At 34.8% G+C, this 16884-nt stretch overlaps 2 protein-coding genes across 2 annotated transcripts; both read right to left on the bottom strand.

The window, feature by feature from the left end:
* Positions 1-695: 695 nt before the first annotated feature.
* Positions 696-2048, bottom strand: LOC133806597 (protein FAR1-RELATED SEQUENCE 1-like). Its single transcript, XM_062244686.1, has one exon. It carries the CDS (start codon positions 2046-2048, stop codon positions 696-698), a length of 1353 nt encoding a protein of 450 aa, XP_062100670.1.
* A 13-nt stretch (positions 2049-2061) lies between these two features.
* LOC133806596 (protein FAR1-RELATED SEQUENCE 5-like) lies at positions 2062-2631 on the bottom strand. The gene has a single exon (XM_062244685.1). The coding sequence runs from the start codon at positions 2629-2631 to the stop codon at positions 2062-2064; it is 570 nt and encodes a 189-aa protein (XP_062100669.1).
* Between the last annotated feature and the right edge of the window lie 14253 nt (positions 2632-16884).

Below are 16884 nucleotides of genomic sequence, written 5' to 3'. Positions count from 1 at the left end.
TTTAAAAAAAAAAAATTTAGTTTATATTGTATGCAATATATTTATATTAAATTTGACAATGTATCATATTAAATAATTGAGTAAAGTAACACAACATTCAACATGTTAGTGAATATAATTTTTCTTAGTTATATTTATTGCAATTCAATATAAAATGTTATTACATTGAATTACCTTATTTTGCTTGTAGTTAAATAATCGACATGTTCCATCATCATATGTTAACACAGCTTGGTTTGGCCTTGATCTTAAAATTGTTGCATAAGTTGCCTGTGTACTGCCAAAATACCACCGATCATAGGTCTGCCTTTCATGACGGTTGGTATTTGGATCTAGACCACCTCGAAGGGAGAAGTCTTCATTATAACCTATATGCTGGTATTGTATTGTTACAGGCTCTTGAAGACGTGATCTGATTGGGAACATGTGTTCCATAATCAACTGAAAGTAAGATAATTATTATTCATGCAATGATAGTGTTAAATAATAATTAATATATTTATTTTTATTGATTTTAACATATAAATAAAACATATATAGATCAATATGTTAGTCGGTTTGTTTATGAAAATATGATCAATACGTAAGCGTAGTAATAACAATTACAAAATGATTCCATGATTTAACTATTAAGAGATAGTGATCTTATAAATAATATCCAGTACACAATAACATTGCATCCAATAGGTTGCGCATTACACATGATCATCATAATCATTCCCAAAAGACTCCTGCGTTGAATAAGGCATGTCACTTTCACCTCCCGCGTGTTCATTCCCCGATTCTGTGTACCGATCGATACTAACACTGCTTGTGTTTGCCCCTCTTCCTCTTCCAGTTGTGCGGCCACGATTGGGACATGTTTGACTGTTGTGACCAAGGGCACCGCATGCTCCACATGCCCTTTGTCTGAAACCTGATCCGTCTGTTGGAATCCCATGCTCGTTGTCCCTTCGCTGCCCTGGATTTCCTTGACCATTTGTTCTGACTCTAACTGGGTCTTGCATTATGTTTGGATTTTCTCGGTAAGATCTCCTCGTGGATGTGCCCTGTGACACTCCTTGGATGTCTATACCTTCCTTGAAAATGGCAGTGAGACGAGCAATTTCCTCCTTTGCTGTGTTATAATATTGTGGTGACTTAGATGCGTAGAAGTTCATCATGGTAACATCTGAATTAAGTGCACCAAATCTTGACATTTCGCAATGCACAGACTCTTCTTGAATAGGTTGGCTTATCTCCATGTTTTTCGAATGAGATTTTGCATGCAAGCTCCATCGTTTGAGGAGTAGTGAATTTGGGATTATTCTTACGCAATAGGACTTCATCATTGCCCAAATATGTCTGCATGGGTATCCATTAGTCTCGTAGAATAAGCAACTGCATTCGAAATGGTTTGTTCCAAGAGTACGAGTGACCTTATATCTCGTTTGACCATCTCGAAAATTTCCAACATTGAAGATAGTGTGATTTGCATGATCTTCATAGCTGCTGATGAAATACGCATTTTCTCTTTTGATTTCCGATTCCACTTTGTAGTACATTTCCCGGGTGTAGAATTTTTCACATTGATCATAATAAATACTAAGAGCATCTGAGGATGGGAGATTGGGGAGTGTGTGCTTTGTTGTAAAGTCATTTTCTCTTTTGATGTGCCTTATTTTTGTCACCGCGATGTCAATGGCTGTAACGAACTCACGTAGGGTGTATCTCTTCAAAAGGAATTTTTTTAGGCAGAAATTCATTGACTCGCAGCGCTGTGTTGTTCTCATTCCAGCAACAAACTGCCCATGGAGGTAGGTTTCTGCCCACATTCGCTTTCTTCTGTATTGGAGTTGGCACCATTCGTTGTCTTCCATTTGATATGTCTCCATCAACTCTTTCCATTTGTTCTCAAACACCTCCTCGTTGTAGTATGAGTACATCAAATTATTGAATGCTTTCGTGAATCCAGGATCATTACCAGCCCTAGATGCATTTGTGCTTAGATGCCAAGCACATAATCGATGTGTGGATTCTGGAAGTATTTCTTTTATTGCCTCACGCATTGCATTATCCCCGTCAGTGACCACGACTGAACGTTTTTTTTTTATGGTGACATTCTAAGAATGCTCTTAGCATCCATGAGTAAGTCTCCATTTTTTCATTTATGAGCAACGCAAACCCAAAAATACAAGTTGAGAAATGGTGGTTGACACCCATCAAAATGCACAATGGCTTGTTGTACGTGTTGGTCATGTACGTTGTGTCAAATGCTATCACATCCCCGAATGCTCGGTAGTCAATTCTTGCAGTTTCGTCAGCCCAGAATACATTGGCGAGTCTGTTTTCTGTGTCAGCTTGGTGGTACACAAAAAAGTTTGGATCTCGCACAGAAAGACAATCCAAGAATCCTAATGCACCTTCCGCATTAGTTTCCAGTTTTTCTTCCCTAATTGCTCCTGCTACTCTATTGTACACATCTCTGACTTGACATGGCATTCTCTCATAACCTCCTGATTGCATAGCAATATGGGACATAATTTGAGAAGTCTTTATCCCGACTGAGTTCATCGAACGAACTTGTGCAAGCAAATCGTCAGACACCACACGATTATTCTTGAGGAATTGCAACTCAGGGACCGATACCATTTTATGATTATGTTCGTGGCTGAATTATTTTGCCAACCATAAGTCGTTATCTTTCATGTGAACCACTCTGAGAGCTGCCTGACATCCAAATCTTGTGTTTGGTCTTGATCGTTTTTTGCGATTGGGCATATCCACATATTCACTCCGTCTATAACCTTCTCTTGTACAAACCCACCTTCCCATTGATACTACCTCATTTCTTCTCTTCACGTCATCTGACCTTTTGCCAAACCCCATCCACTTTGCATATATTTCATAGAACGACTCCCACTTATCAACCGAATCTAGATACTTACCAACAATGTCCATTTTTTCTAGTTCGTTAACTGTATTAGTTATATTTAACTCATGTATTATCGAAGCCCACTCAGGATTTGAACTTGTATCAACGTCTACCATCTGTAAAGAAATTGTAAAACTTCTTAAATTTACCATGTTATATTTTTTTCAATTTAAATTACATGTGGATTATGGAATAAGCCCATTTATTATTGGGCATTTGACACACTATTGTGATTGGGCTACATCTTTAAATGAAAATGGGCCCAATGTATGTGTGTTGTACTTTTAGTAATACCCATATTGCTAGGCCATGAATAGTTGGCAAAAAATAATATTCAAATGTACTTTCAGCCCTTGGTATTAATATAAAAACTTATAATTTTTGACAATGGTGTTGTGTAAGTAATAATGTGGAATTGTATCAAATCCTTAAACATTATCCAAAAAAGAGGACTAAAAAAATAGACAAATGAGATTTTATTGATTTATCATGAGTTGTGATTTAGCAACTTATTTGAACACTATCATTAGAAATTTTGTTTTTTTAATAAATTATTGTCTCATTCAAGATTCTTTTAATAAAATGTATAATCTTTATTTAAAAAAATAAAAAAACAGTCATTGTGACTAGACTACATATATTACATATGTATAACCTAAAAATATTGTGATTTCATAAAGCCACACGTATGACTACATAGATTTAACTACGGTTAATATCATCATTATACCACCAACATATATGCACGTTTATGGAGCACTATAATCTTTACTAACATGTACAGATTATTTTTCGTTAATTAAGACTTAGATTAAAATAAATAAGAATGTATCCACATGCATGATTCACAAGTAAGAATACATTTCCAGTTAAAAAATTCGTATATTTAAAAAATAAATGCGTGATACATACCTTTGTAGATGTTGTAGTGTTACTTGTAGTGGTGCCCTAGCTTGACTACTTATCATGTAAGATGCCTGTTTTATTAAACAAAACATTGCATTAGGAAGGATATACAGATAGATTGCTCAACAATTTAATTGAAAATAAAGAATGTATTAGGGTGAAGAAAAATTACTAGTTATTAAACAGACCTTGAGATCCTAACTTTGCTTAACATACTTGCATTGCCATATCTATTTGATAGATACGAAACTCTAGAGCATCATCATCAAAGAGAGTTGGAAATATGTCTTCCAATTTTATTAATTTTTATTTTTTGTAATGAAAGTGTATTGATGGACTTGTGATAAACTCATGCATCGTAGCTATCACCTTATAAATTGACTTGTGCGGGGAAGGTTAGGTTATGCAATTAAATGCATATCTTTAATACAACAACTAATGACCATATAATACATTAAATTTGGCAGTTGAATCATGGATGTAACTACACTAATATTTTCTTGCAGTTTGCTTCCCAAACACCAATTTTATAGTATGTGAAGGAATTCCCTTTATATATAAAATCATCATTTAATGCTTGAAAGTGCACCTGAGACTAATCACCTAAATGGACACACACTTAAAGTAGATGTGACAATTCTTAAAGAGAAAAGTTAGCAAGTTTCTTGAATAAGTAAGAACACTTTTCTATGTTATAAAGCTTACCCAGTACATGCCTCACGGCTCAAAATTTTGTAATTAGTAGAAGAATAAAAGGTCAATTGTAATATTTGACTAACTTTAAAATAATACTTCAATCAATTATTTTAGTTCCAACTAAACTTCCAACGTTTATCTTAAAAAAAAACATAGAGTAACCATTTCTACCATTTGAATATAAGTACATAGTGCCATGATTCGGTTTTGCCATTCCTAGAGTATTTAAATTTGAGAAAATCTCTAGGAGGGAGTTGAAATTTGAGGCAGTATAAGATTCTTAGTTGCATATGGAGGGAGTGACCATGTTCTATGTCTTATTCAAAGGGCCAAGATCTGGTGTGTTCACCAACTTGAAAGCTGCCTATGAGGAGTTCTTAAAGACTGATGACAACATTTTAATCCCTTATCATTGTTTCGTTCAGGCAGTCGGAGCTTACAACTCATTCCTGATGGGCTCATTTAACCCTCTGAAACAATACTTTGTGGACTGTGGATGCATTATCGGCACACACGTTTTCAAGAATAACATTGGTGAAGAAGACGACGAAGGAGTTGAAGAAGAGGGTGATGAGAAGAAAGAGACCGACTTCAACGTGGAGGATGTCAAAGATAGTGCAGGAGAAGATGGGAAAATTTAGAGTCATTCTATTTTTTGTATTTCTTTTATAGTAGTTGGAAGTTATTATTATGTATGAATTTAGTGCTCTCTTGTCGTGTTAATTTTCAGTGTTCAGATGGTCTACTTGAATGTCTTTTGATAGTAGTTGGAAGTTATTTGTATGGATTTGAAAGTTCTTATTTATGTTTTGTTATATTTTGCCGTTCATGGTGATGTTTTGGACAACTTCTCCTGACTAAATATTTAATGTTATTTATTTAATGCTATCATGTCTCTTTCTAACAACTTGTTTAAAAAACTCAAGAACAATTCTAAAAAAATGAACAAAAAGTTAACTCATGTAGACAAATATAAAGGAACTTTAATACATTTAATACTCATAAAAAAGTTACAATCAAGATCATTTCCTCCTCATCATTTTAAACCATACGTGGTAACACATAAAAAGGACATCTAATGATGCCGAATTAGTTATCCTAATGCCAAGGTATTTCCAAATGCATGATATGCATGGATCACCCATAATGGCTTCATACACCATATGAAATGAGCCTATGAATCTTTATTCTAATGCTAATAATTAGAAGTAGTACAAAGGAGGAAAGTTTTCCATGATATCTCAGTCAATTTGAACAACATCTGGATCGTCAAGGTCCAAGTCGCCTAAGTCAGCAGCCCTCTCAGTGTGCTCCTCAACTTCCCTCAGTTTCTCGATGCAAGCTTGTGCAGCCTCCACTATGGCGTACAACATGCCAGCTAGCTCTAGAGAAGCAAGATGTCCTTTCTTTGCATGCGAACCACCAACACCACGAAGACGTCGATCTTGAGCTCGGAGTGACTCTTGAATGACGCAATTTGTACATCCACCTGTACCAGCCGAACGGAGACACCTACTACGGACTGAAGCAGGAGTTGAACGACGACCACTTTTTGACCCAGATGGGCTGTTCATCATCATAGTCCGGGGGGGGGGGGGGGTCGTGAAGTCTTCAGACGACATCTGTAGTGAATAACCACACGGCTAGGGTATACTTTACAACAAAAGTGAAGATGGGTTTCTAGTTGGGGTGTTAGGGTATAGCTGCAATAATCACTTGTTGGTCCATTTTATATCACCACTAGATTTTTTATAATGTATTTTTATTTTAGTGACGTATCAGGTAAAGCCATGTTTGATTGAATAGAAAGATAAGGTTCATCTAATAAACATGGTTTAATGGAATGTATTTGAGTTTATTATTTTGAGTTCATAGAAATGTTAACTCTATTTTTCCTTTAAAAATACATACTCCATTTTGCTATCATGTTGTCTTTTATGTTCAACATAGATAATACTAAGTATTTATTTTAGTCTCAGTCTAAAGTATTTTATTTTCTATCCAGTAAAAATTAAATACGGTATTATGATAAAAGAGGAAACTCTTGCACTGCACAAAGCATGCATGAGAAAAGTAAACAAAATGGGAAAACGTGTTAAAAGTAAATTTAGATAACTACTGTAAAGAATATTATATTCAACATATATGATTGCAAAAAAAATTTTGTCTTATGCGTACAATAAGGATATTTTTTACTTTATTGTATGTTTAATTAGTAAGTCATTATGTACATCTACTTATAGTTGAATGCATGCATTCATTATATTATACAAAATAATTAGATAGATAAAATAATAGCAATAAAAAATATTCTTATTGAACTAGTGTGATTAGTATGACTAACATCATGTCGGCGCTCTTTCGGGTGCACCGGCATCCACGCAACTCATTAGGGGTGACCGAGGGAATCGTTGGGGTGATTACCCAAGATCTGGACTCGTTTCGATTCACCGAGACAGGGGTTCGGTCTGGAGTGTCGAGCTGGACTCAATCGGATTGTCTCACGCATTAGTGTGACTAACATCGTGTCGGTGCTCTTTCGGGTGCACCGGCATCCACGCAACTCATTACGGGTGACCGAGGGACTCGTTGGGGTGATTATCCAACATCTGGAGTCGTTTCAATTCACCGAGTCAGGGGTTCGGTCTGGAGTGCCGAGCTGGACTCAATCAGATTGTCTCACGCATTAGTGTGACTAACATCGTGTCGACGCTCTTTTGGGTGCACCGACATCCACGCAACTCATTACGGGTGACCGAGGGACTCTTTGGGGTGATTACCCAACATCTGGACTCGTTTCGATTCACCGAGACAGGGGTTTGGTTAGGAGTGCCGAGCTGGACTCAATCGGATTGCCTCACGCATTAGTGTGACTAACATTGTGTCGGCGCTCTTTTGGGTGCACCGGCATCCACGCAACTCATTACGGGTGACCGAGGGAATCGTTGGGGTGATTACCCAAGATCTGGACTCGTTTCGATTCACCGAAATAGGGGTTCGGTCTGGAGTGCCGAGCTGGACTCAATCGGATTCTCTCATGCATTAGTGTGACTAACATCGTGTCGGCGCTCTTTTGGGTGCACCGGCATTCACTCAGCTCATTACGGGTGACCGAGGGACTCGTTGGGGTGATTACACAACATCTGGAGTCATTTCGATTCACCGAGTCAGGGGTTCGGTCTGGAGTGCTGAGCTGGACTCAATCGGATTGTCTCACGCATTAGTGTGACTAACATTGTCTCGGCGCTCTTTCGGGTGCACCGGCATCCACGCAACTCATTACGGGTGACCGGGGGAATCGTTGGGGTGATTACCCAACATCTGGAGTCGTTTGGATTCACCGAGACAAGGGTTCGGTCTGGAGTGCCAAGCTGGACTCAATCGGATTGTCTCAAGCATTAGTGTGACTAACATTGTCTCGGCGCTCTTTCGGGTGCACCGGCATCCACGCAACTCATTACGGGTGACCGAGGAAATCGTTGGGGTGATTACCCAAGATCTGGACTCGTTTCCCTTGAAACCATTACCTTAATAACCTCTGGTAACCCCTCAACTAAGGCAACCAAGGAATCCATTTGAGAAGATAGCTTCGTAACCTTCTCCATCAATAAGTTAATAACATCATTATTTGAGGTAGACGGACTAGTATCATTGTCATTCAGGACATCCACGAGTTTGATCTGGTATCAACAGACAACATTAGCCAACATAAAATACAAGAATCTTAATAAAAAAAAGGAAATATAAGAAGGTTCTTACAGTTTTGCACCCACTATAACCACCATTGTGACAAATATGATTCTTCACCCTTTTGCAAAAAGCATCATTCCAAAATTTAATTGGAGGAACACTCCGGTCAACAGAAAATTTGGGCACATCAATATGGTTAAAGTACAAAAGTTATAAAGTAAAATAAATATGGGTCAATAACCAATTAAACAATGTATGCAAAGTAAAGTTAAATAAAATATGATAAAGTGGATAAGTTAGATATTAAAGAAAATGATTACCTGAAGAAAACCAATGCATCTGTTTATGTGATATGAAGAATTAGACTGATACTTGCCAATGGATTTCATTAGCGTGCTATATGAGTGGTCGGCCCAGTGGTATGACCGAATCTTGGTGGGATCACTTACTGCATTTATGTAACTGGCTCGAATATCGGGTCCAGCACGAGGGACCAAGACGCTGCAAACAATCATAAGAATGAAATTCCCTATGAAAAAATCATCAGCCAACTTGTAATTATTAAGACTTCTCTCCAAATATGCAAGAGAGATTCGAGGTTTGCCACCCAAAATCCTAGCCTCCAGATCCTTATCACGGACTCTTTCATCAACTTGAATGGGAAAGTGACCATTCGGAATGTCCATTACACGTTGTAAAATCCTACTTGATAATAAAATCTTATGGCCATACAGATTGAGACAGTTACTACCCACATCAACCCCCTGAACAAGCCACTGAACGAGTGGACTGTACACATGTGGAAAATCAACATTTAAATATGAACCAAACCCTGCCGCTACTACCATTGCTTTTTGTTCATTAGTTAAGCAACTCACTATTCTAACTACCCGTTCAAAGGAACATCTTGTGAATATGTCACGTGAATCAACCTCTAAACAAACCTCATCTTCTCCAGACTTGCTAGAAGAAGCTGTATTAATTGCTTCTTTTTTTCCCCAAAATTCTTTGGGGAGGCTGTATTGAAAGCAGCCATCCACTTTCCAGCCAGCTCCTTCTGCATCTACACGAAACCAAATAATACCATTAATCATTGCTAATAAATAACACATGAAAAATACAAAGTGTGGTTATATTCCAAGTACAGTATCATACCCCAGCAAGCTAAATTCGATTCTACTCTCTTATAGTGGCCTCCATTTTGAGGGTAGTTTTTGTTGCCATTTTCTCAATTGTAGCACTCCTAATAGAATAGAACATAGTAAACATTAAATACAAAATAATGTGGCCAGTTAATCAATACTCAACAGACTAATTGAAAAAACAATGGTAACAAATTCTCACATTAAATCAGTCACGTTGTCCTTCTTAGCAGCGACCTTTTCGTTCTTAACCACACCCTTCTTGGCCACCTTATCATTAGTAGCCACAACACCACGCTTTCGTTTAATCGTCATTTAAAAAATGATCAATAATTTATGACTAGCACAGTGATTCAAGCAAAAAACTAAATAATTTAGCCTGCAAAAAGTCAAGAATTAGCTCCAAAATTAAGGACAATTCTACTTGTAAACTTATACAACCTCTAGTTCATATAATAAACTATTCCTCACTATTTTACTTGATTTGCCAGCATTTTTAAAATATATATTAGCTATTTTTTTTTAATAATTTGTCCCCAATAAATTGCTACTTACAAAAGATACATTTAACAAGTATAGATTACAATTTAACAACAAAGAGAGGATAGTACTACAGTCATGAATATTTGCTAATATTTTAGTGGATATCTTTTATAGTTTTTAAGCCTTGCATCAGCATATTGGGCAGCTAAGAAAATGAGTCGAGGCACGAATATAGGGCAGCCAAAACAAGTTGCAATGGGAGCATTTATGAAGCATTAAGATAATTATATAGTCTTTCTCTGTTTTCAGACATAGTTTGGAGAATATTTGTTATTTTTAGTCTTGAAAAATGGAAACAAAGAGAAAGGAGAATATTATTTTTTCTAAAGATAATGGTCCTTCACAGAAAAGATAAATGAATAGTAGATAATCATCTTTCAAGTAAAAAAAATTAATATAAATGTTGAAGGCCATGAGTTCTAGCAACAAAAAAAAATTAAAAAAAAAAATGTGCATCCTATAGTAATAGTTGTGTATCTTTTATTAAATCTCTGTGCTAACATTTGTAAATAATGTGCAGATAGCTAACATTTATCATTAAGACCAACCATAACTTTCAAATAACTTCAAGACACAGAATGTTGCACTCAGGCATCAAAACCCAATTATCAAAATGTTTAAAATATTTTACTATTTTGACTTTGTTAAATAGTAACTTGATAACAACACACTTTAGTTTTATACTTGTATAAAACAACAAGAAAATACACTAGTAATAATAAGGAACTTAACTGACCATGATATACATACATATCCTTTTCATATGTTTTCTGTAATTGATATTATCACATAGCCAATTTAGTTGTGTTAAGCTATTCATTTTTGCCCTGTTCTAAGTTCTTTTTGTCTTCAAGATTTCTAAGGTTTTACAAAACTTTTTTCCATTATCATTTTTATTATATGCAATGATGAGAAAATGGAAGAGCCAAATACTTTTGAAGACACACCACACCCAGATCACACACCACACATAGATAGTATAGTTGCTAGTGCTTATGAACTAATGAATTGCACAAACAAGTTTCAAGACCATGGAATCAAACACAACACTACACCTAACCGAGGGAGCAATTATGCATTATTAGCACTAAATATTTTTTATCCAAAACATTAGAACCAAGACTCCATTATGAGAAAGTTTGAACCTAGAAAATGAATAGAAAGCACAAACAATTTTTCACCCAAAAACTATTCAAAATAATCACCCTTACACTAATGATCATTGACAAAATTGCATACAAAGAAACAAACACATGTTTCGTACCTCAAGAACAAAAAATGCTAATTTCTCCATTGAGGGTTTAATGAATTGCACAAACAAGTTTCAAGACCAGGGAATCAAACACAGCACCACACTCAACAGAGGGAGCAATTATGCATTATTAGTACTATATATTTTTCAGCCAAAACATTAAAAACAAAACTCAATTATCAGAAAATTTGAACATAGAAAATGAATAGAAAGCACAAACAATTTTTCAATTAATGGAAGGTTAGCAACTAGTTAAAGGTTCACTTTTAAATATTTATTTCACTTAGGCCCTAAATTAGTCACTCTACTTGACAATGTATCAAGGAATTTTCTTACAATAGCAAACAAGTAATTGTCAGACACTCAACACAATAACAATAACTAAATAGAAATAATAAATAAACTAGTCTCTAAATACATATCAAATCCAACTAAATATCGAAATCCAGAACTTGGGTATATCACAATCAAAATAAGTCTATAAAATATAACAATTCAATCAAATAGGTTATGTGCATGTTTAAAACTCAATATATACTATTTAATATCATGCCTATACACCAAAATTAGAATGATAACAAAATTAGGAGTTCGACTCATGAACTAAATATACAGTACAACAACTCTAAACATGCAAAAAGTTTAATCACACATTATTATTAGGCATATTAATTTAATGTTGCAGAGCTAACCATTAACTACAAGATTTATTAAAAGGACATTTTTTCAAAGTAATTGTCATTGCAATTCTCACTTTATGCAAAATCTACTCATAAAAAGATAGTATACTGCTTATAAAATAGAAATGTGAATTAATTTTTTGTTTTCATCCATATAGTTGCATAAAGTATTCAACATAAAAAATGAACTTCCACTTTCGTATCAAGTATACTACTATTAGCAATGCTTTTAGTAAACTAAACTAGATTGCCTATTTGTTCCAAAAATTCAAAGTATCTGTACGAGTGTCCTCAGTCTCATATACAAGAAATCAAATTATTTTCCATAAACCCATTTCTACTCACATAAACAACACTTTTGAAAATAATCCACAAAATACAACAAAAACTTTTCAACGAAAAGCCTCTGCGAGTGAATCACAGTAAAGAACAATGAACAAGATCATACAAAACTTTATACCTGGATTTTGTGCTTGAGTAGTCTCTAATGCTTCGTTCTTCTCAGGTTTCTACACCGGATATTGAATGCCCCTACAATAGCAAGAACACTCGACTGAAAGTCACAACAGCAACTGATGGAGTATTAAAGGATGAAATCAAAACAATAAAAATAATGCAGGGGTTTTCTTCCTGAGAAGAGGGTAATGTTAAGAACTGCAAGATAATGGAAATGGTAACCGGCTCACTACAACACTGATTTTAGAAGAGAAAAAGCCCAATTCAATTCATATTTTTGTTGTTCCACATAATTATAGATTAAGATGAAGAAAATGAGAGAAGAAGTAATGAAGCGAGACCTGAGTTACTATCAAGCCAGATGGTCAATGAGTCTTGGTTAAGACTTTGATGCTTAGAACCCCAAAGGTTCCTAAAGCCTTGATCAAAAGTAATTGAACCAAATTTTAAACTTGGGTTGTACCCAGGAGAAGGTGGGCGCAGAGCTTGGCTTGAGGAATAATGGAAATGGTAACCGGCTCTCTCTCTCCAGCAATACCAATGTTGAATTGAAGTCATACCCCTACTCCCTAGTCTATAACTGTAAAATTAGTGAAAGTTGCACAGTCTTTTGCGCAGGCCACTCCCCAGCTATAGATTACATAAATGGTCACGATGAAAAGTATATAAAAGCACCAGAACCATTGGATCAATTAAATTTGTATTGGACGGCTGAGATTGTAAAAACGAATCATGTTTTGTTGCCGTACAAGGCGGGACGGAATCGTGGCCCTATATATATATATATATATATATATATATATAATCAAGATATGTTTCAGCCTTATTTGAGCTGAGTATCATTCATTTACTCCACCTTCCTTCTCTCTTTTCTCCCCTATTTTCAAACTTGGCTTAATTTTTATCATCTTGCTAAATATATGTCGTCGAGGAAGGAAGCTTCTTGTTTTAAATAGTTATATGTCTTCTATTTTTTAACTTGTTCTTTATATTTATATTTATTTATATATATATATATTATAGAACAAGTTAAAACATAGAAAACCTATTACTTATATATCTATATACATATTTATTGAAATGTTTGTCTAATTGACCATTTAAATGTCACTTATATCTGGATGCTTGTAGGCTTTGGGGAACATTTCTAGCCGATGTTGCCATTCAAATGCTAGGAACATATTATGCTAGAATCTTACGAGCAGTTTATGCTTTTGCCTAGGTATTGACACCGTTGCTTCATGCTTTGTACCTTTAGATTTTTTTTGCTCGTGATTGTTAGATATTTGATCTTTATTAGGAAACCCCTTATTTACTAGGATGGAGCTAGTGTCATCTTTTTGTTTGTTTCATACATAAATTGAATTTGATAATTGTCGGCATACTTTGTGCTCATAGAAAGCATTAATAATCATATATATCATGGTCCGGGATACATTTTTAATGATAAACAAGTGAAGTGACCTTCAGTGAATGGAACTTTAACATGCAGATTGGCCAAGAAATAAAAATGAAATCAAAATTTAAAAAAAAAAATGAATCTTGCTGTTACTTTGATATAAAATATTATGCTTGCTGTACGGTCTTGGAACTAAATATTTTTTTTTAAGAGTGTGTTTGGAAAGCTACCCTGTAATTGGAATCAGGTGTAATTGGGAGTAATTACTTAATTTAGCCTGTTTGTCTCACCATGTAACTACACAGTAACTATGTAATTTGAGGTAATTGAGGGGTTCCAATTACTCTTTCTAATTCTCACGACCCCGTAAGAATTTGGTATAATTACTAATTACTATCAATTTTAAATAGTATTTATTACATAATATTATTTTTTTGTGTAATTACTAACTGTTTTGTTAAACATGACAATAGTAATTCATAAGTAATTACTACTTAACATCCAAACACACTTTGTAACACACTTTGTATTTTAAAATATAGTGTAAAATTACTCAAATATGTAATTACTCACTACTACAAAAAATGTTTTTTAGGACTAGCATTGCGAGTGCTAAAAGAATGTTTTAGGACTCGCAAAATCTGGTTGAGTGCCTTTAAGTAATTTTTTAGGACTCCTATTGCGAGTCCTAAATTAATGTTTTTAGGACTCGCATTGCTAGTCCTGAAAATTTTTATTTTTAGCTTTTTTAAAAATAATTTATTTTTATTTTAAATTAAAAATGACTTTTTAAATGAAACATTTATATACAAATCTGAAAACTTATAAATTAAAATAATAAAACTAGTACATTATTTTCAATGAAACACAACAATTAACAACCATTCTAATTAATTCTAAAGATAAACAAAAATTTTATATAATTAAATCTACATGAGTCCATAAATTTTCTTAGAAAAACGGGCAGCATAACAACTGCAAATCGGACATCCCCAAATTTTAAAAACCTGCAAACACAACATATAAACAAAATCAGACAGTCCAGAAACAAACACAACATATTAGTTAAACATTAACTAATTTGAAAATGAAACACAAAATACCTAAACTATTAATATACCCTAAAAACATACCCAAAATAAAATAAATTGATAATCTGAAATATTAATCTATACACTAAAAACATACCCAAAATAAAATAAATTGATAATCTGAAATTATTATCTATACAATAAAAACATACCCAAAATAAAATTCAAATCAATATATATAATTAAGAAATAACAATTATATATTAAATAAAAAAACAAACTAAACTACCATGGTGGACGGAGGCGTCGAGAACCACCAGTCGCCGTCAACGTCGAGCCCCAGCCAGAAGCCTTGCGCCGATGAGCCCCTACGTCGCTCGAAGCCGTTGGCGAGAAGAACCACCTAGACCGAGCATGCGTCGGCCGAAGCTTGAAGTCGTCGCCCTTGCGTCGCTCGAAGCCGTAGTCGTTGCCGAGAACCACCCAACCCGAAAGTTCTCGCCCCTGCGTCGCTTGAATCCGCCGCCATCGCCGAGAACCACCCAGCCCGAAGATTTGCGCCACCGTTGGTCATCGTCCGCAACTGTTGATGATGAGTGGCTAAGGGTGTCGTGATCCACAGCTGTTGATGAGAGTGGCTAAGGGCTGAGTTCATTTGTTGAAGAAGAAAGAAGGAGGCAGCAGATCTGAAATAGGTTATTAGGTTTAGGTATTATATATATGATATAATATTTGAAAAATAAAAATAAAATGTTAAAAAAATATATATTGCTAAATATTATTTCCCAACACATAATAATTACTTCCCAATAAATAATTAATTAAATGACAACACTTAAATTTTCTATATAGGTTTTTTAGGACCCACAAATTTTTTTAGGACACTCATTACGAGTCCTAAAATGTTTTTTTAAAGACTCTCAATGAGTGTCCTAAAAAGTCCAGGAACTTTGGTTAAAAAAATCAAACTTTCAGGATATACAAAAGTTTTTAGGACTTGCACCGCGTGTCCTAAAAAAATTATTTAAGGACTCGCAATGAGTGTCCTAAAAAGTCCAGGAGGTGTTTTTAAAAAAACATCAAACTTTTAGGACACACATAGTTTTTAGGACTCGCGTTGCGAGTCCTAAAAAGTCCAGGAGTTGTTTTTAGGACTCGCATCTAGATCAGTGCCCTAAAAAAGTGTCCTAAAAGAGTGTTTTTGTAGTAGTGACTACTTTAGTAATTAAATAGCCTAGTAATTACACAATTGTTTCCAAACATGCCTTTACTAGTGTTTGGAACTCCTAATTACATGTGGCATGAGAAGCTTGCTGATATTTTTAATTATGGCGTTAGAGGAGAGGTCTTTAGGTATGTGCCTTTTATGTAGTGTGTGATAGCCCTGTAGTTTTGTCATTTGCTAAAATGGTGTTCTCTTCTGACCAAGGTGTAGTGTATGAGATGTCTGCTCACTTTAAAATTTCTGCTACTAATATATTAAATATTTATTATAGACATCGAAGAGGAAGATGAACAAGAAGAGAAAAGTTTGGTCAAGTTGATACTATTTCCTTTTTAGCTTTTCATATCTTGTATTAGTTTTTATATTACTATCTTAATTATTGTTTTTATTTTTAATTTTTAGTGCAGCGGTAAGAAAACTAAGGAGAGATTGATGAAGTACTCGATGTCTGGGCTTCTAAGGTAAACGATGGACGTCATAGAGGTAACTTAAGCTGTTTATTTTGCTATCTATAAGTAGTTAGTTCTATATCTTTGGACATACTTTTGATACATTATATTACTTCCTATAAATGCTTTTATGTTAAATGTGTGTGCAGATTTTTGAAGAAAATTGATTTGAATAAAAATCGAGAAGGATGGCAAGATAAAAGTCCCTTGAAACTGCACTAATACTTCGGTTCTTTAGAACTTTTGTCTAAGTGCTGATACGTAAACCACAGCTCCAAGAAATCATTGTCTTAGTGACGTTGATTCTTTAGAATCGTCGTCTTAGTACACTAACTTGGACGTTGATTCCTTAGAATTGTCGTCTAAGTTAAACGCCCACTTAGACTGTTCTAAATTGCAGACGTCTAAGCTTACTTAGACGTCAATTAAATGGAAATTGTCGTCTAAGTAAAAATATCTTACGCTACCCATTTAGACCTCTAAGTATTTTTTATAACAGTG

The sequence above is a fragment of the Humulus lupulus genome, chromosome X (genome assembly GCF_963169125.1).
Source record: "Humulus lupulus chromosome X, drHumLupu1.1, whole genome shotgun sequence".
Taxonomy (NCBI): Eukaryota; Viridiplantae; Streptophyta; class Magnoliopsida; order Rosales; family Cannabaceae; genus Humulus; species Humulus lupulus.
Note: the sequence above shows the minus strand (reverse complement) of the source record. Positions and strands in the feature narration are given on the sequence as shown.